We start from the raw sequence: 21,858 nt of genomic DNA on the forward strand, positions 1-21,858 counted from the left end.
TTGCCCTCAGACTTCTTGTTACAACTTCATTGCTGCCTATCTGAAAAATCAATAATGAATAATAATCAGTACCATGGCAGTACGATGGGAGGAATCTTTCTCTTCATATCTTTAACCTGGGCTCCAAGAAGGCAGCATACTTTCCTAAGAAGTGGGTCTAGTCTACATATTGGCCCTTCCATTCAGAAGGGGCTCTTCTTTGACAATGACCTGTCTTTTTTTCTTTATGTTGGCAGCTGTGACACAGGGCATAGGCTGACTTAACCTTGTCAATACTTCCAAGCTAGATGAAGCATTGTCCTCATTATTGTTCTGTTCCGTTTGCAGAGAATTGTACTTATTATGCAAGAGCACCTGGGGAGGTGGGGCAGTCACAGAGGAGACGGTCCTGCTGCACCAGGCAGGAACCTGTCACCATTGCCCTCTATCCCTTAAGTCACGGTGATCATCCAGGCAGGAGAGGATAGGGAATCCTCCATATCATGCACCCTGTTCTGCCTGCCGGGCCTGTCCCAGGGAAGGTGGGTGCAATTCCAGTAGTCTCCCTCTCTCTCATGCACCCTGATACTCCTCAACCGACTCACCTCCTCCCGGAGCTCTGTCACTAAGCGGAGGAGCTCCTCTCCCCAGGCACACTCCCACAGCAGTGCTCACTGCTGCCAGCCCATACTGGCATCAGAGCAGGGCCCTGCATGTTCCCACCTCAGCTCTGTCTGGGTGGCTGCGTCAGTCATGGTGGGTGCAAAGCGGAGGTGGCTTTCTGCCAGGTGGATACCATTGCTCCTTGGTCAAGCTGCAGGGCTTCAGCACCCTTCCTGCAAGGCCCCTTTGTGCAAACTGCTGTGCAAACCTCCGTGCCATGCCCTTGCTGACATGCCACGCCCTGTTTTCCCACCCTGTTGGCAGCATTCCTGGTTGCTGGCACTCCCTAAGGGCTTCTGTTATATGAGGGGGGTCTCTTAGCTGCAGCTGCTCCTGGTCCTGACCAGGTACCATCAGCTGCTGTGACTGAGCTGCAGGCTCCTGGCAACTCTCTTGGCTCCCCTAGAAGTTTCACCGTTTTGGGAAACTCCCCTCTGCATGTCACTAGAGCACTCTGCTGTGGGTCGTGCCAGCACTGGAGCTGCTCGTCTCAGTGACTGACTGTTTTTCTGAATCCTTTCTCATATTGATAGAAACATTATGCTTCCTGTCAGACTTGGAATGGGAGAATGGCTTTGACTCTTTTCTCACCTTTTCTACACACAATCAGGTTTTGTCATTACTCCACAACACAGCTCAAGCTCCTACGTTCATCTGATGTCCTAAATTCCTCTAGCCTATATTATTTCATCACCCTCTCAGGACTCTCCAGGTGGTGTATCATTTCATATAGTTCAGTAAAAACATGGCCACAGAATTAACCTTTTGACCAGGTGTCATTTTGCTTTTGAATTCTTCAAAGGGTTCACCTTGTCTAGTACACGCTATTTTTTTTTTTCCTTTTTGGAAATACTACTCAGATGACAGCCTCCCTCTGTGTTTTCATTCTTTTCTTTTATTTCCTACCATCCCATCAGGTTTTCCATCCCAAAGGACTAATTTACAGTACTGTTACAAAACTGTTGAAACTGTCTCTTGATTATTGTCCATTTCATCCCCTAAGGACTATTTTCTTGAGACTGAATACAGGATATCCTATATTGCATTAGATACTGACATTAAGGGAACTGACTTTCACTGTAAATGCTCAGTTTTAAAGTATAAATCTGTAGTCAGAAGCCTACATCTAGTTGACTCATTTTCCTGCTGAATGTCACACCAAATTTCCTGTCCTAAAAATAAAAGAAAATCAAAGGAGATGGATAAGAACAGTTCACAAAGAATTGTTAAACCTGTTATAGTCATGTCTTAAAATTATGGTACTATCCAGTTTAGTAAGATACCTTTATTGCCTTAGATTCAAGAGGAAAACAGAGCCATCTTCAGAAAAAGGCAGTAAGAATTTCACAAATTCTGGATATTATGAGTAAATGAGGATGATCTCATTCCGTTACTTCCTCAGAATTTCATTTGCTTTATTTTAACCTTTTATCTATTAGGAGTCCACAAAAACTTAAGGGAGGTGAAAGAGTCTGTTTCAAGGAGGTTTTCTTGTACAAACTCTAGCTTACCCGTGGCTTGTGGCCAGATGATTTACTTCTAGAGGAAAGTCTGAGCTACTCTCCAATTAGCTATGCAGAAGAGAACAGATGTCAATGCATTTCCATTCATCTTCCTCAGAAGAAACCTACCATAATCAGAGATTTAACTGTAGAAATTAATCTGAACTAGCAAACAAGGAAATCAAATATCAGAATTATATCAGAAAGGTTGTACATAGTGGTTTTCTTATCAATAGTTTAAAGAAAAAAATAAAAATTATAAGAACTTAGAAAAGGATTTCTATTTTGGCCAGTCCTGTCTGTATTCTTCACTGGTGCCACAGCACACTCTAAGTAGCACTCAGCAGCTGCTGCTAGCAGAAAGATTTTCAGTTTACTGAATTACCTGAACCCTCCCTCATCTCTGCTTGTGTCTCTCTCTTTTCATCCAGGCACCTTGAAGTCTTACGGAAAACTCAGAGCATGTTTAGAGGCAGGAAAAAACCCTAATAGGAGCCACTCTGTCATAAGTTTATGTGTGGAAGAGAACCTTGGTGCTACTATAGGCTTCTCCAGTGAAGGCCTTTTGTATGTAGTAGATTCACAAAGCACAGGTTTTGAGAGCAGAATAAGTTGGTTTATAAGACTGTATAAGAGGGCATGTATGCGTGCTGCAGATAAGAGACTAAATATTTTCCACAGTGCAAAGAATTCAGAGGAATTTCACTATTTGTTTTGGTTTTATCTTATGTGAGGTTCACAGAAAGCCCAGCATGCTCTGTACACTGCTGACCTACGATAAGTACTGAATATATGGTTTGCCTCTGTATTCCTGTGGCTGGAAATAACTTTTCCTGTTACAAATCAAAGCAACCCTTATTGTAGATTATAAATCTACATTTCACTGTACTTCCTACCTTTGCTCTTAGTTATTTAATTCCCTCTCATCTGTATTTTGCGTCATTACATCTTCTTCAGTGACCTGATTATCCTCCTTTGTATTACATGGAGAAAGAGAAATATCTAGTATCATAGTACTGACAACTTTCTGTAGAACACAGGCTGAACTCTACTGCTACATATAACTGTCTGTAAATTAGTAATGGCCTGATTTTCATATGCAGTGATACTTTGTCATTCTTTTTCATAGGAGACAGTGAGTGAAATGAAATAAAATGATTGACACAACTGAACAAAAGTTGCCTGAATATAGTAATTTTCTGTAATGGAAAAAAGCTCCATGATTATGCATACCCTCAGTAGGAAAGCTTTCTATTTTCCTGATTGTCATGCTTCCAACATTGTCTGTCAAAATGGACTGTCTTGTCACCAATGAAGCAGAAAAATTCATGACACACAGGATGTTTATCAGTATCCCTGTGTACTCGGCAAGTGTACCTTGGCCAATGGGGTCAGCGTTTAGACTGTGACAATCCCATATTCCTTTTTCATTACAAATATACCTCTATGATTTGAGCATGTCAGCACATTTGTCTTTTTCTTTTTAATCTAAAATTTCAGGAGAAACATGTTCACTTCACATGAATGAGTGTCTAGACAGACCCTGTTTGAATGGAGGAACTTGTGAAGAAGACAGAAATGGCTTCAAATGCAATTGCCCATTTGGTAAGCATTTATAGTTTTTATATAGTTCCTAGATTGGTATAGTCTGTGAGTTCAACATTTGTTATTTGGGTGCTATAAAGTCTTGTATGTTAAAAGCATTTTGCTTACATTCTGAAAGATATAGAGCTAGTTATTTTGACTAATAGAAAATAAAAATTTTTTCAGTGTCTATGACAATTTGCTTGTGACTAATTTTTATAAGTAATAGATTACTTATATTAAAAAGTACTTGTAGTACTGGAACATGCTGGTAAAGAAATATGACAGACCTGGAGATTTGCAATTATTTAGCATCTATTTGTATAGACAGCTTATAGCAACATATTCCCTCAATAAAGTGTAGGTTTTAGACAGCAAAATGTGTTGAAATTGAGCAAACATCCAAAATCCCAGTCTTTGGAATCCTGTTCTTCTGGCCATATTACTCACATCTAAAAGAACTAAACACTGCACCAAAGTACGTATGACCTCAACCTGGTTGCCTGAGCATGTGCATTTTGTGCCATCTGAAGTGCCCTTAAGTATCCAGTATGAGGCTGGAAGATATAGTACAGGATATAAGCAACATGCAAGACAGATCAGGAAAGGTAGCAACTGAACTAAGCACACAGTGTTAAAAGATCCAGCAAAATAAAGGGAGAAAGAAATTTAATGCTGAAGATTTTGCTTTGCTAATTATATGTACACTGTATAATTTGGGTTTGTGTATGTTTTTATATGTTGTCTAATAAAACATAGTAAAGGGTGGGTTTGAAATTCCTGACCTTAGAAATCCTTTGACCAGGATCATCAGGCTTTCTTCAGTTTTTATAATCATTGTGGCCAAAGGAAGACAGGGTAGAGATTTAACAACTGGCAAATTCATAAATATGGATAAGAAATTACTGATAAATTCTAAAAAGGTTATTGTTTTGGACGCGCATTTATTATCTCATTTTTACTATGGAAAATATGGTCAGAAACACTAATTTTATACAGTCATGATCTAAGAAGGCTTACAGTACTGGGGTATTTAGAAGACAATCTGATAGTGTTCAGTAAAACCTGGAAATGTCAGAGTACTGAAACACAAGTCTCCAACCACCCCTCTCAAGGAAAGCAACTCGTTTTAAGTGGACTTGAATGTACTTAATATCAAGAGATACTTAAATGCTTTAAGGGTGGTATTCTGCTGAGTTGGGAACTGAAGACAATTATATCTTCAAAGGTAAGATGATGCTTTCATGTTTGTTGCTTCATTAGGACAAATGTAAGCATGTGTTCAAGTGTTTTACTGAGTAAGGGCTGTAGTTAAACATTAACAGAAACATTATTTCCTTTGTTCTTCTGAGATGGAGATTCTCACATTCACACTGCTTTGCTATCCTATGTGTAACTCTCATTGGTGTTCACTAACACTCTTATGTACAGCAGATTTTAGACAGAAGCATCCTGCACCTCCTTGCACAGATCTGAAACAGCAAAACGTGTGTCAATCATAGAAAATTGTTGTGATGTTGTCTTAGTAGGTCGTTTGTGACTCGTTAAAGAAAAGTCTGTCATTCTGTAGACAGGCCTTCTCCAATTAATTTTTATTATCATTCTCCATGGGTATATGTGTGCATGTATGGTTTGAGTGTATTCATTCCTTTCTGTTGTGTTTCTGAGGTTAATCCAGGTATTCATCTGGAACAATGAGATTTATGTAGTGGACACATATAGATTAGAAACTATGAATTTCATTCTATTGACTCTACTAAAATGCTGTACATAGCAGTGGTTCTTCATCATCATCTGTCAAAGGATCAAGTAACTCACAGTGAACCAGGGATTATCTGTAAAAATGATCAGTTATTTTTGAAAAGAGTTCAGACTTTCTATATTACTATATGCAGCTACATTATTAATATAACAGCAAGCTGAATTAGAGAGAGGAAAGATTGTGTAGTGCTGTGCATACCTAACAATGATCTGAAAATAGGAAAATTTTAATCTAAATGTGGTACATATTCCCTTTGTGCCCTTGGGTAAATTAATTAATACCCAGTTCATATTCTCTCGGTAAAGGTGTAGATAAACAAATGAAACAATCTCACAAAGATATTGCAAAGATTAAATAGATAATGTCTGTAAATTGCCTGAAGTCACTACTTTACTGGATTATTTTACAGCTATATATATATTTATTCTAAGAGTATCATTTCAAAAGATAAGACAGTTAACTCGAGCTAATCCTTAAGTGAAAAATGACAATTTATGCTTCCATACTTTTATTGATAACCAGTGTCATATTAAGTTTCTGGAAAAAAAAAAAAAAAAAAAAAGATTGCTTATCAGAGGATCTCTAGTTGATGGTTTTTAGCAAGTAACAGTAAATAAATAAATAATAAAAACATTGAATAAATCACATGTATTCAATAGCAAAATACAAGGGAGCACACAGAACTTGGATATGCCTTGATGATCAATTTCTTGTAAATGAAAATACTTGTATCTGCAACTGTGTCTGACTAGACCACCAATAACTTCTTTTTCACTGCCTGTATTTCTTTGGAATACATTTTTATTCATTAGGTAGGTGGCTGTTATTTTTCCACGTTTTTGCTTTGCCTGCTGTTGTCTGAAACAATTTCCTGCTGCATCTTATTTTTAGGTGTATGGTGATGTCTTCCCAAATTAAACTCCTCAATATTATCAAATACACTACAAATAATGAACATAAAGAGCTTTCCCCTATATGCACTGGAAGTTCTATTTCTATTATTATTTCATTTATTATTTTATTAGGAATTGTAACTCCATTTTACTAGATACAGCTAAAGATATCTTTACTGGACACGAAATATGACAGTAGCACCTCTGCCATGTCAAAAGTAAGAAGCATTATTTTTTAACTTCAGCTGAAAAATTAAAGGGCGGTCATAGTTAGGAGTTACATATACTAAAATTCAATGAGTTTTTTTCTTCAAATTATGCTATAACAGGAATGCCATTTATTTGGGGATATGAGAGCATAAGTTACCTTGATATATAATTTAGAAGGAAAATGATTCATTTCCTTTTAGTTTTCCTTTCAGAAACTCTTGATGCTAAGGTAAACTAAACCTGGAAGGACTCCTGAAGAGTTTTGTATTAGCAGTGGGTGAAGATAGCTTAATGAAGGATCTTGGCATGGCTTAATAGTGGAGAGATGCTGACTAAATAGTCAAACTGTAGGTTTTGAAAATAGAGTGTTTTGTATCTTCTTTTATCTTATACAGTTTTTTTATGCAACATGGATGAAATACTAGGAATTTTTATGAAGATATATGTATTTTCAAAAACTCATGCGGTTACAAATGATATATAGTGTTGTATCTGCAAATGCATAACTGCCCCAATGACTATGTGAACATGATGTGTGATATTCTTCACTCTACTCTATGGTGTTGATGGTTGGATCTGAAGAAAGTGAGCTAATTAGCCTGATTAACAAGCAAGGTTCATTAACCTGACAAGAAAGCTATGGTAATAATTACAGTGCTTCTGATACTGAATTAAGGTCTTTCAGATATTGTGTCTTCACAAAGTACTTTATTCATGAAGTACAGAGCTACTAACACATTGCCGTTGGCTGGAGTTAAGAGAATTCCATTGTCACAGAAGATTTATAGACTGATCAAACTCTGATTGAGACTTGTGGTCTTTAATTTTTATTTTATTTAAAGAAGAATTTGAAGTGGGAAATGCATGTAGAATGAACAGTCAGCATGTAGAATGAACAGTGGGACTTCTGCTTTACTAGGGCAATCCTCCAACAGACCAAGCTCCAGTCTGCCATGTTTATGTCTGTATGAACTGTCTCTATATTCAGAAATTTTCATAAATCCAAGTGTGAAGACGTCAGTATTTTCTCCACTGGAAATTCCAAAGTTTTTGGGTTTTCTCCATCACCAATAGTCACTGTGTTAATAGAGACCAAGGCACAGTAACATTGCACGCTTCTGTAATTAATATATAGAAACTACTGAACACATAGAGTTGGATGCAACCAAAATGAGGATTTCCTTACAATACTGATGTTCCTCAATGTATTAAATGTGTTTATATTATGTTTCAAAAGACAGAAGTAGTTGAATTTAGCACAGTACCTGCACTTTTCTGTAAGAGCACAGATCTTTTTTTGAGAAAAAAAAAAAAAAAAAAAGATACATTAAATTCTTTACTAAGCATATGAAATATATTTATTCTTTTTGAATAATTTATGATACTGCTATCTAATTTTTAATTACTCTATAGGATATTACTGAAAAAACTTATTTGCATAGGTCATAAAAATAAAATAACTTTATGCTATGCAAAATTCTAAACATTTTCTTCATTCTTTTCACTACTAAATAAATCATAAATCAATAGGAAACTTTAATAGGAACCTTCCAAAAGTAAATCTAATTGCTGGAGTGTTCTTGCTATATATGATCATAAAAACGACAGTAAGTATTGCCAGAATAACTTTTGTTTATCTAAAAGAAAACAATATTTTTTTTTTTTATTAGCCTTAGAATAGTAAGATGCACATCACAATAAATTGAGAATAGCTGTGGAAAATAATTTATCACACAAACATATTTTAATAAATAAGATATATTGATAGAATTGCAGCATTACAGTAATAAATAACTTAAAATTGTTAAAATATATTTCTTATTTTTCGAGATTCAGTTCTGCCCTCTTTATGGCAAAAATTTCCTGTTACTGAAATTTGAAATTTTCACTATTTTTACCAAATCTTGACTTTACTGATTCACATTTTATATGTCATATGTGCAGAAAACATCCTCTCTAAAATGTGAGTAGGCATGTCTTCTCTTCCTAAATGCCAGGAAACTAGATTACCTCTGAAAACTTTGCTACTGTTAGTTGAATCTCAGTATTAATCCATGTGATGGTGCAAGAGATTAGCCTGGCCTGGATTCATTGATGTACTAAACAGTTCTACAGTTACAACAGTAACACAAATACCAAAGTACTACTTTGGTTCATTGGCAGTTCATATAGCACATCTTTTGTCAAATCACATTTTAACCCTCATACAAAATTACAAAATCATATTTATCCCAAATTCCCAATATTAAAAAAAAAAATCCTTGAAGAAATTAACAAAGTTTTTCAAAAGACAAATATTTGTAAGTAAAGACATGTATTCTCTTCATTTATACAAATTCAACCTCACTCTTTTGATGTAAGAAATAATAAGTTCAAAGTAAGAGAATAATTAGCACATCAATCTTCATATCTGTTCTGTCTCAATCAGGCAAACTCATAAGTCTGCTTAAGTAAACATAAACTAATAAAGTATGATGGACACCCTTAGTGATATATTTTAGCTATTTATGATGACAAAACAGTAAGTATTAGTAATTTGAAATTTTTTTTTTTAAGGAATATATAGTGTTGTAGTATATGAAATCCATTCATTGCTTTCCACTGACCATCCTAGAAACATGTTCAATATATTCTTAGGAGAAGAATCTTGGGGGAATATAAGAACAATTTTAAAAGTGAAGAAAAGACATTTTAAAAAATTGTGTACTCTTTTAAATATAAATGTCTGTATTTCTCTATCTTCAGAATACATTTAAGACTGTAATAAACCAAATTAAAAAAAAAAAAAAAAAAGTCATGGTGTAGACATTCTTAGTCGAAGATCTTAAAAAACTTGTAATTAATATTTACATATTTTTAAAGTAGGATGTAAATGGAATAAATACACAATGACCACATACTGCTGAAATATTTAAATATGATGCATAAGAATTCAATACTAAGTAATAAAGAAGCACATAAAAACATGTAAAGAACTCTAACTTCTGGAAAAATTTAAATTTGGGAAGAGTATGCTCAATTCCTTTTTCATCTACCTATCCATTGTCAAAAATGCAACTGAATTGATAGGGTTAAACATGAAAACAAACTCTTATTTTTTTATTCCAGAAAGAAACCCCACATTTTAGAAACTAAGAGAACACCAGTAAGTAAATTCTTCATCTATAAAATCTGAAAGGAAGGACAGCCTGAGGGCTAAAGCAATGAACTTTGATTTAGGAAATCTGCTGCAATTTCTACATTGCTCCAAAGTGAATTTTTACACAATATATTTAATACCACAAGTTAGTCGAAGAATTGGTTCTGCTAATATGAATTGCAGAACAGTGCTGATGACAGAAAGTTTTGAACTGAGGTTTCTGATCACTGGCTTCTGCTCATCCAAATCTGAATTCTAACTCTTACCTTCACCTGGATCCTTGTTTTCAGTTTAGGTGTGCCTTCTCTTTCTAGACAGCTACCCAGACCTACCCCAAAATGCTTCTGTATCCTACACAGTTAAAATGACCCAAAAATTATTTGTTTTAGTTTTCAAACTTACATATACAGTTACTCTGTCCTTGAGAAGCAGGATTGCTCTTCCTTGTTAAGAAATCAGAAGAACTATATGTATTTATCAAATTTAAATATACACGTTTAACTTGTATATGCTAGTTTTGTGGAAATACAACTTATGCTTTATTAGTTACTGTCAGGTAGTTCATTGTCTTAACATGTTGTCAATTTTAACACTAAAACTATTATTTTCATATGACATCTCCCTTCAGCAGCTTTAAAAATAAACCATTAAAGTTCTCTATGGTACAGCTGAGATATTTTTAGAAATTATTCCAGTACTCCATCTTGCTGTTGATAAGATATTGTCACTAAACAGGATGAAATGAGGTCATTTAATCATGCAGATCATTAATTCACATAAATATATCTTATCATTGCTGGAAACCTGACATAAGTAGAGTCTTAAATTTTAAAAATACATAACTACAGAAAACTCTTGTCTTTTTAGTATTTAGGTTTGGTTGTTAGCAGAAAAATTTTATTCTTTTGTTGTTGGTGTTTTTTTTTGTTTGTTTGTTTGTTTGTTGTTTTTTTTTTTTTTTTTTTTTAATTATGCTGTACTATAGTCTAATTTTGTATCATAACAGAAGAACCCCATCCATCAAAAGGTATAGGTTACTTTAAATAATGAACTATTGTGGACTGCTTTTGTGATAGAGTACAATTTTTTTTGAGTCTCAAGCTTAGAAATAGGAAAAAGAGTAATATAAAATGGATAAAATGGAATTGGACAATGTCTTTAGATATTTTACAACATCATTACATAGTTCTTTTTCTGTATAGAAGGCATACGTGGGTGTCAGGTGAACACTGTAACCATCTTTTGAAAGTGTTTAACAGGAAAGTAATTTTATAATAGTATACCTTGAGTGACTGGTTACTGCTAGTATGGCTTCTGATATATTCTGATGACCTTATACAGGAGATTTTATAAGCATTATATTTGAACTTTCACATTTTAGATAATAGTATTTCCATTTAGATGATGAACAGTATTGGTTGATTACAGCACACGGTTATCAACAGTGGATTTTTTCAAGGGAATTTTTTTAATAATGCTAAAAGTACATCTTTCTGTAGGGCTTTCTTTTCAGGGGCATAGAATATACCACCTGACCAGTCTGCCTATCTGTCACAGAATCATAGAATCCCATGTTGGAAGGGACCTCAAGGGTCCTCAAGGCCCAACATTTCTTGGCAAAAGAACAGTCTAGACAAGATGGCCCAGCACCCTGTCCTTCTATATACCTTTATCTATATATGTAAACCTTTCTAAAAGGTATATAATTCTATATCTATAACTTTCTAAAAGAGTTGCTTCTGTAAAACTGATCTCTGATTCCTACAGTGATGGTTCTCACCATCCTACTCTATCTTTATTTGACAATAATTTAAATTATTTTTCTCCATGCTGAGTCTGTTTTGTCCATGATGCTCACTGGTAAGCGATCTGCCTGTCTTTATCTCAACCCATGAGTTTTTTCATATTATTTTCTTCCCCCATCCTGTTGAGGAGGGGGAATGAGAAAGCAGCTGTGTGGGGGTCTGGCAGCCATCCAAGCTGAACCCACCACACACTCACAAGCACCAGCCTTGTGGATCAGCAGATTTAATAAAAAGAAAAGTAAAAAAGGAGGCTTCACTATTTTAACCTCCTTAAGTATGTCTTGCACCTAAGGACAAAGTTTGTAGCAAGAAAGTTCTAAAATATTTAAATCCAGGTTAGCCAGCAACATAATTAACATAAGAAATTCTGTTTAAGATTCCTGAAATACGGTAAAAGCACCATAACAGTAAGTCCTATAAGCAGGGTGGAAAGGCCCTAGACAAACCTTCTGCTCAGTACTTTGACAGAGGCAAGAATTGTACCTATAACAGATATGCATGGAAGATAGCAATGGAAAAGCAAGGAATTCTGAGTATGAAATCTGTGTTCCAACACAGCAAAAAGTTTTGCATTATTAAATTATGCCTTCTAGAAAGATGCTTTCCATCAATTCTATTGGAAGAAACTCCTGCCTTTTTCATTGGAGCAGAGAAAAACTTCAGCCAGATCGAAAATTACTAGGGAAAACATGATAGGCACTAGAAGTTAGTGTCTTTCCATCTTTCACTGTCGCCATGTGATCTTTTTCATCAGAAACATAAGGATTGATCAGTATTGACTAATTTGTATTCTGAATTCAGTGTAATAAAACTGCAACATAATGCCATCTTCATTAACAGAAGGAATGGCAGAGGAAATTTCAATGATGATATATACACAGCTAGTATGTGATATTCAATTTAATATGTGCTTTGGAGCTAACATGGTTTTGGCTTGATTCAGAGTGAGTATAATTCTTCACACAGTATGTAAAGAAAATTGAAAGGCAGAAAACTGCCAAGGAAGCCCTAAAAGACAGTATTTAAACCAAGTGGTTCTCCGAGATTTGTTAAGACTAATGTGTCCACAAAATATTTTAGCTATCACTGAACCAGCATTTTCAGCAGGAAAAAAAATGTCAATGGAGAGTGTTAGATCTGCTCTTGTTCCAAAAGATAACATGCACACTTTCAAAACCCATGGATTCATTTCCTGTATCTTTTACTGACTTGTAGCTTCATTGTACATTCTCATGTCTTCAGATTGTTTTTATTTGTCCCTTATGTTTGTCATTTTGACAATTTATATTGCTCATTGAAACACTATTTTTTTTTTTTTTCTTTTAAGTTTGTTTCATATTTGTTGCTTCAGATTGTTTTCTGAAGATGTGCCACAAGTTGCTCTTTCCATTCTTCTCCTGATGACATTTAACACTTCTTGTATTTGAGAATAATATTTAAAAACTCTTATTTGTTGCAGGTATGCTCACACGGAATAATTAAACTTCTATTTCTTACAGGCAGGATAGTTAGCAAACTTTTTTTTTTTTTACTTTGTCACCTGAGTATTTGTATTACTTCTCCGATTAATGTGGCACAGATTTTACTTGTTTTAATTTTAAAACTTTTTTTTTTTTTTTTTTTTTTTACTTTTATAGATGAACTCTGTTAGTTGACCTTTTCAGTTCATGTAACATTCATATAGAATAAATAATTTAAGTGTTTCAAATTTGTGGGGAGTGTTTATACGTGTTTTCTTCTTCCTTTTAGTTCACACTTAGTAAAACATTGTCTAGAATGACAGGATAACCTTTTATGGAGAGAGTGACTCACTCTTTTACTCACCTTCCTCTTTTAGTCTTTCATCTCGATAAGTGTAGGAGTAAAATGGAAGTTTTCATTTTTTTATGTTTCAGTAGAGATGAAAATGTCATTAGTTGTTGCCTTGCATCAGAGAAATTCTTAACACAGCATCTTGTTTTGAGAAAAATAAAATAATTAATGTCTTGAGGAAGATTAATTTATTAAAATAACATAAAGACTAAGCAGCAGCTAAATAAAATTGTAGCAGCGCAAAGATTTTTAACCTGACTGTTTCCATGGCAACCTCCCTTTTTGGAGTTTCAAAAGCCACTTCTGCATTAGTCCTGTGCTGCTCCTCACTTTCATTGTATGTTAATTCAATGGATAGATATTTCTATTTTATCCATATAAAAAAAAACAGGTGACATACATGATAGAAGGTATTGCTTTTTTTGTATTATAATAGTGTCTGTGATACCTGGTTTATATTAGGGACAATTATACAATGTGCTTTATGTATGCGCTTTCATTTTACAGTATCATAGGCAATAATCTAATCCAGAAAGTTCAGTAGGTTTTGTTTGTTTTTTACGTGCAATCATCATTGTTGTGAACAAAATAGGAAATGGTTGGATATATTAAGTATTGCTTTCTGTAATTTTTAGTTGTAGAGACAATGTGAATACAGGTAGGATGAACATTTTGCTAGAGGTACCAGTCTCTTGTACCAGAACTTAAACTGAGAGGACTTAGATTTAGAAAACTAAGTTTGAGACTGCTGAAGGTAGATGAGATGAGAGGTGAATCACAGCTGAATTGATTTTCTCTGTGACTAGAGATACTGCAATAAAAATAGACAGAGGTCTCCTTAGTCTTTTTTTGATGCCTTTCTTCCATTTTTACAACTGAATTTTGGGGATGGGTCTTTTGCGATTCACAGTTTTCTTCTCTGTTACTCTCATTATACCTTTAAGGTTCCAAAAAGGGTTAATCTACTTTAATAAAGCACAATTTTTTGCTTTGATCCACTGACTAGATCTGAAAAGGACACATGGAAAATGTGTATGTATTATAACTAAATGTGAACCATCAAAGAAATAACATGAGGGAAGTTATGTGCAGCAGGATGATAAGGACAAAATTGCAGTCTGTATTCGACAGTGAAAATAAGCTGTAATAAGGCACCATTAAAAAGTTCAATAAAATGAAAGCTCACAAAAGATACCACACATTTTTATTAAGTTCAACAATAATTGGCAGTCCTTTTTAAAGAATAACTCAGGACTGGAATAGTAAAGCTACTGCCTGAATTATTGAAGTACACTGAGAATGTTTGGGGCAAGCTGCATACTATCTGCATATGTTACGCCTCTCACAATTAAAAATAAAAATATAAATTAATTAATAGCATGGTTTTGCTGCAGCCAAATTACAGTCTAGGCTGCCCACGTTATTCAGTTGTTGCATCCAGCCTTAATAGGTAGTCCTTGAAGTCAGGTACTCAGGTCAAACACAACCACAAAGGCCTTAGACCAGATTCACACAGTTCACTTTAATAACAATAAATCAATGCTGATGTAATTAGCAATAAAATAAAGTCAATCAGTGATCAATTTGGCATAGCTGTTTCTTAAGAAAAGACCATCTGAACATCTCACCGAGGTTTACTACAACATTCTTCCCAGGCTCTGCTCTGCTCCTGATCTACCTCCTCCCCCAGCAGTGCAGGCAGCAGGGGATGGGGATTACAGTCAGTTTTCTGCTTCTTCCTTCTCAGGTGATGGGGTGAACGCCATACGTTCCTCCCCTGCTCCACGTGGCTCCCCTCTCACTACAGTCAGCCCTCCACAAACCTTCCCCAGCATGACTTCTCTCATGGGCCACAGCCATTCCCATGCTGCTCTGGCGTGGCTCACCCCTGCGTGTTGCAGTCCTCCCAGCGCCAAACCACAACAACAGGTACTAATTCTCCCCTCAGGGTCGTGGCCTCCTTTAAGTACAGATGCCTGTCCTGGTGTGGACTCCTCCCCAGGCTTCAGGTTGGCCTCTCCTCCACCCTGGACCTCCATGTGTGTCAGGGTGGATGGCCCTGCTGTCTCACCATGGAATATAGGGGTCTCTGCTCCAGCACACCTACCCTCACGTCCTTCTTCCTTCCACTGACCTCGGTGTTCATCCTTCTCACAACTCCTCCTCACAAGTCCCAACCCCCTCTCAGGTTCCCCTTCTTAAATACGTTATCAAAAAGACACAGCTTATTGGCTTGGTCCTGGCCAGAGGCAATTCCAACTTGGAGCCGGCGGAGCTTTCAAGAAGCTTCTCATAGGGGGCACTGCTGTAGCCCCATCCCCCTCTACCAAAAAAACACGACACAGAAACCCAGCACATACATCAACTTCTTTACTTGCCCTGTCTATAGTTTTCTTCTATCTTCCATAATATTTGTAATTGAATAAAAATATGGGGTTTTTTTTGCTTGAGCCTGAATGATAAGCCATGTTGTACTTCATGGGAATATGTCATCATTCTTCATTTCTATGCCTTCTTTTATTACAACTTTTATACTCCTGTATGACAATGCAGCCCTGCTGTATTTTTTTTACTTCTTAACCGTCTGTGACTTGAAATTGGTAACAGGGCTGGGAAAAGATACTTCATATCCTTGCAGACCACCTCTGAATAGCAAATTTATCATTGTTGAATACTGTCACATGATGAACAATCATTCCTTTGCAGATAGCAGTGTAGAAGGTCTGTTTGGACTTCCAGTCTGTCATCATAAGTAGGCATGGTTATTATGTCCAGCCTATTTTGGATAAAGGATGCTTAGATAGGAAATTGGCTATCTGGTTTTTCTTTCTACTCACCAGGCAGGAATCCAGTGAACAACCCAAGTAGTCCCTGAGAGGACTCAGCAGATTGCTTCCTTGAACTTGTAACTCTGTGACGTCTGTGTCAGCTGGACTTCAAGAGAATAAAAAGCATGCTTCTGACAGCTGGATGGGGAGTCTGTGCATCAACTAACAGAGAAACAGCACAGTACAGATTGTGTATAATCTCAAAAGGATTATTCAGCTTTGTTAACTGGGATTTTGTTAAAAATTGATCTGTCGACTTCTTGGTGCAATTCAAGTTTCTTTTTTTCAAGCAAGTCCATTTAACTTTCTTCTCATGGAATTAAATTCCCTGTCACCCAAAACAAACCTTTAAATTATTTTTCATCTGTATTGATTTTAGCTGGGATAAAGTTAATATTCTTCATAGCACCTCATATAGTGTAGTGTTTTGGATTTGTGACCAAAATAGTGTTGATAACATTACAATGTCTCAGCTCTTGCTAAGCAGTGCTTGTACAGCATCAGGGCTTGGCTGGGGTTGCATAAGAAGTTGTAAGGGTACAGAGCCAGGTCAGCTGGCCCTAGCTGACTAAAGGGATCTCCCATAACGTATGATGTCATGTTCAACAATAAAAGCTGTGGGGAAGAAGAAGCAAGGAGGGACATTCAGAGTTATGGCATTTGTTTTCCCAAGTAACTGTTATGCATGATGAAGCCTGGCTGTCTTGGAGATGGCCGGACACCTGCCTGCCAATGGGAAGTAGTGAATTAATTCCTTATTTTGCTTTTCTTGCATGAACAGCTTTGCTTTACCTATTAAACTGCCTTTATCTCAGACGGTGATTTTTTTCTCATTTTTACCTTTCCAGTTCTCTCCCTCATCCCACTGTGGGGCAGTTAGCAAGTGGCTGTGTCAGGTTCAGTTGCCCACTGGGGTTAACCAACCACACTTCCATATATTTTCCTCCCTGTTTTCATTCCTTAAGGTGAGATGCAATTATATACTAAAGATTACTAAATTCATTAATATATTAACATTGATCAAGGTACATTTTAGTTAAACAGATTTGTAACATATTCTAGTATGCTTTGAGATAAAATTAGCTCTGCTGTTGCCTGTCTCCAATAGCACAGCAAATAGCTAATTCCACTAGTCATTTCCATTCTTCAGGTATATGTAGGAAGTTATCAGTGAATAATTGTTTCTTTCACCCACCTATGACTTTCTAGTTACCTTTTTTTTACTTCAAACATTCAGTCTTTCAACACAAATTATCTTCTCAAGTCTTTCTATCAACAACTTCTCTGGTGCCAAGGTACATGCAATAGAATGGCATGTTTGGGTGTGATACCATGAGCTGTATAGAACAACAACTGTCACCATCTTCCATGACTTGTTACATTTGCTGAATTGCATTGACTTTTCTTCTGTCATATTACATTGCAAAACCATATGTAATTTGATGTCCATGGTCACCCACAGTGAGAAAGACTGTCTCTCTTGAAGTTTCTCCTGTTTGCCAGATTTTATACTACTTTCATTCCTGTGGACTTTTGCTATAATGCAAGGGCTCTCTATTCAAAGTGAACAGAGAATTACCTTTATCCACTGCTATGATAAAGGTACATAGCCATATCTTCTGAGGAAGACTGAAGAAAAATAATGGAAAATAATAAATAAGGAAAATAATAAATAAAATTATTAAAAGGTTTAATTTTTCCAGAATAAGAAGCCCATGACAGAACTATACTCTGTCTTCAGAAATAAAATTAGGATAAAAGTAGGGTACAAGTAATACTTCAAAGTACAATTATTATGACAGTATTTTGTCATGGAATATCTCAGTAGGAATCTAAAGAACCTGTTTCAAACATAAAAAACACAAACCAAAGAAAAACATGGTCAGTGTGATACATACTGAGTATGGATTTTTTCTTCTAGTATGAAGTGCTAGGAGGTTTTTGTGTGTTGTTTGTTTTCTGAAGGACCTAAAGATTTTCATTTATTGTGTTTGTTTTGCCAAAAACTTGCAACGAGAACTATGACACATATTAAATCTGGATTCACAAAAACTGGCAATTTAGTGTAAATGTTATCTTTCCTATCTTCCTTTGGAGGGATGGAAAGAATGAAAGGCTTTTCCAGTAGGCAGTTCAGATCAGGAATTAAATTTCATTGCTCTGAATAATTCACCAAAGTGTTTTCTAATCATATTAACTATGAACTGAACACTGGGAGATTAGCATCACTATTTACATTTAGTTTTTTGGGAAACTTTTGTTCCCCTTATTGTCATTTCACTGAGAAAACTGAACACAATTTCTTAAACTTATTTGCATTCTTTTAATTCAATACTGGAATCTGCAAGAATTTTCTGTCTATAATCTAAAATCTATCGAATAGCTCTGAAGTCCTGGAATAAGAACGTCTTCCTTCAGGACACGTAGAATTTAAGGCAATGGATGTATAATCTGATACAAGAGTTTTAACTAAATGAGATTTTAATCTATTTTGCTTTTGTACTTTTTCCTTGTAATTTTAGATTTTGTAAATTATTTGTGAATAATTCAAAAATAACTATTTATGAATAACAATTGTGGCCTTCATAGGTGTTCACTCTGCATAAGACAAGTCTTTAAAAATTTGGCTTAGGTGCTTCATATTGACCAAACTTTGCCATGGGATGACTGAACACAGACCTCTGTCACAAACATCCCTCTATTTACCTAAACTCTCTAAGTGTCTATGGGAGAAAAAATATTGCCTATTAACATCAGTGGTTGTTGTATGCATAAAGTTGCAGGTCTGAAGCAAAACACTTTCAGTTAGGTGACTAATGTAAACAGGTTGAAAATCTGTTTATTTTTAATATTAAGCATTCTTACTTAATATTTCACTTCCCTTTTTTCTCAGATATTAAACACAATATATATATGAAAAGATGATTTTAACAAGTTTTTCTGTTCAATAAGGCAAAATGATACAGGGTCTTAAACATTCACGTATAATTTCAGCCGACAGCAATGCAAGTGGGTTACAGTGGTTCTCTGGCCTTTATATTCATAAACAATTTTTTTCTCTTTTAATATTCAATATTGATCCAGTATTACCCTTTTTTTGGGAAGTGGGGAAAGAGGAGCTCATACTAGGTCAGTAGCTGAGTTTGGAAGACCAAACAAAGGTGTCTGTTCTTACAATACTTGAAAAAATATAACATCTTTAATAGTCAATATTAAAAACATTTTTTAAAAAGTTAGCATAGTGGCAAATCTCCATGTTTTTCAACAATATTCAGTTCAGAATCTATTGTGGATTTTTCCAAGTAAATTAATTACAATGTATGAGTTACATTTATTAAAATGTCTTTATGATTTAAAAAAAAATAATAATTTAAGGATGGCCTATTTTAGGCAAATTGGGGCTTAAGGAATTGTCATGGCTTGAGCTCAGAGGGCAACTGAGTGCCACACAGCCACTCACTTCCCCCCTTTGTCCCCAGCTCTGAGAATAAAATAAAACAAGGCTTGGTATTTGAGATAGGACAGGGACAGATAAATCACCCATTATGGTCATGGGCAAAAGGCAGACTTGTTAGGGGAGAAAAAAAGAACATACATTTATTACAGGCACTAAGAAAAGCAACACTTAAGAGACAGAGTAGGACAGTGAGAAGCATTGCCACATCTTGAGAACACCTTCCCCCCACCCCTCCCTTCTTCCCGGGCTCAGCTCTGCTCCTGATATCTCTACCTCCTCCCCTCAGTGGCACAGTGGGCAGAGAATGAGGGGTGCAGTCAGTGCTGTTGCTTTTCCATCTTCGTAGCGGGGTAAAAACTTCTGGAACTTCTTCCCCCTGCTCCAGTGTGGTCCCCCTCTCACAGGAGATAATCATCCACAACTTTTCTCCAACTTGAGTTTCTCTCATGGACAGCAGCATTTCCCTCGCTGCTCAGGCGTGGGAGACCCCGCATGTTGTAAACATCTCAGAGCTGAACTGCAACAGCGGAGGCTACTTTTTCCCACGTGGTCCGAGCCGCCTTCAGGAACAGCCACCTTAAATAGTCATGCGGGGCCACCCAGAGTCCATTTATCAGCATCTGCTCCACCGCAGACCCCCATAGGCAGGACAGGGGGGGCCGCCCTGCTGCCTCACCACAGGATACAGGGGGGCCTCTGCTCCAGTACCCCTCCACCCTCCTTTCCTCCTCCATTCCTCCACTGACCTTGGTGTTCATGTAGATGTCACAACTCCGTCTCACAAGTCTGACTCCTCTTCCCTGGTCCCATCTTAAATATGTTATCGCAGAGTCACAACTGATTGGCTCGGCCTTGGTGCAGAGGTGGGGCTGACTTGGCGCCGGGGTAGCTTCAAGGAGCTTCTTACAGGTGGCCACTGCTGTAGTCCTCCCTCAACTGTTACCAAAAAGCCCACCGCTCACTCAAACCCAGGACAGGAATGCTTTGAAATATACAGCTTTTCTTTAGCCTCAAGCCTTTATATGGCTGAATTTTATTCTCTAAAATGTATGTAATATTTTGTCCAAATCTTCCTGAATTTAGATCAGATTACACATCTCTTTCACTGCCTCATCCTTTCTCATGTTTTAATAATGTATCAAATCCAGTGCAACATTACTTTAACTAAATCAATTTTACTTTTTTTTTTTTTTTTTTTTACATCTCTAGAGGTACACTAAAAAAGCCCCATTTTCAACCAGTGCTAGTTCTTTTATACAGTCCTGCAATACACTCAGTAGAGATAGAAATGCAAAAAACCTGCTACAAGTATCCACTTTTCCTTGCTAGGTTAATTCTAAGAGTAGCAATCCCCTCAGAAATGTCCTAAGTGTCAATACAAAGGCTTCAAATGACATTGACACAAAAAATATTGTAGCAACACATAACCATAATCATGTTCATTCAGCTACTAGACTTGTATGTTAGTGATGGCTTCTTCTAATGCTTTGGGTTTGTTGTGTTGGGTTTTTTTTTAGTTTTGTTTTTGTTTTTTTTTCTCATAATGTTCATTACCAACATCTCCTTTCTATGATCTCCAGTCATGGTAAAAAAAAAAAAAAAAAAAAAAAACCAAACAAAAAAACCCCGTAAATTCATCTACAGCTCTTTTCCTACCACGTCTACCATGAATAAAAGGAGATCTGGCATTTTGTGGGGAGGGAAGGCCTTTTATTAGTCATTTACAATCTGTGAACTTCAACCTGAAAGCTTAACTCTTGACACACAGACATTACTGAAGTAATCGAGGAACTGAAGGTGTATGCCTGAAAGTAAAATTCTATTCTGGACTCTTTAATTAGATAGAACATTCATAGTTAATGAATGGATTTATTTATCTTGGCAAAATACAGAAGTCTAAATTGTCCTTGCTGTAACTGGAACATTATCTGGGGAAGGTATTATTTATAAAATCTTTAATGCTTCTCCTTGTTGTATATTATACCTTGTAGAGTTCCTCATTAGTGGAGGCTCAAGTTTTCAACATAGATCAGTTTTCCTCATTATTATGTTATACTTTGTCATTCCAAGAGGTTTTTAACTCCTTCTTCAAAAACATCCTAATCATTTGCCATTGCACACTCAGTTATCTTAGTCTGCCTCATGCATTAGTCAATTGTTAGCAAAAGTAGTTCTTGTATTTTAGAAAGTCTTCTTTGTGGAAAAAATGCATGCTAAGATTTCA

General features: G+C 36.1%; 1 protein-coding gene across 1 annotated transcript in view; it reads left to right on the forward strand.

Annotated features, from left to right (window-relative positions):
* EYS (eyes shut homolog) overlaps positions 1 to 21,858 on the forward strand; it is a 1,055,438-nt gene that overhangs the window by 262,130 nt on the left and 771,450 nt on the right. Inside the window, exon 13 of the mRNA XM_033002767.2 lies at positions 3,645 to 3,749. Coding sequence (XP_032858658.1) covers positions 3,645 to 3,749 — 105 coding nt within the window. The remainder of the gene's footprint in view (positions 1 to 3,644; positions 3,750 to 21,858) is intronic.

This window comes from Tyto alba, unplaced genomic scaffold (assembly GCF_018691265.1).
Source record: "Tyto alba isolate M040663 unplaced genomic scaffold, T.alba_DEE_v4.0 Super-Scaffold_40, whole genome shotgun sequence".
In the NCBI taxonomy this organism is placed as follows: domain Eukaryota; kingdom Metazoa; phylum Chordata; class Aves; order Strigiformes; family Tytonidae; genus Tyto; species Tyto alba.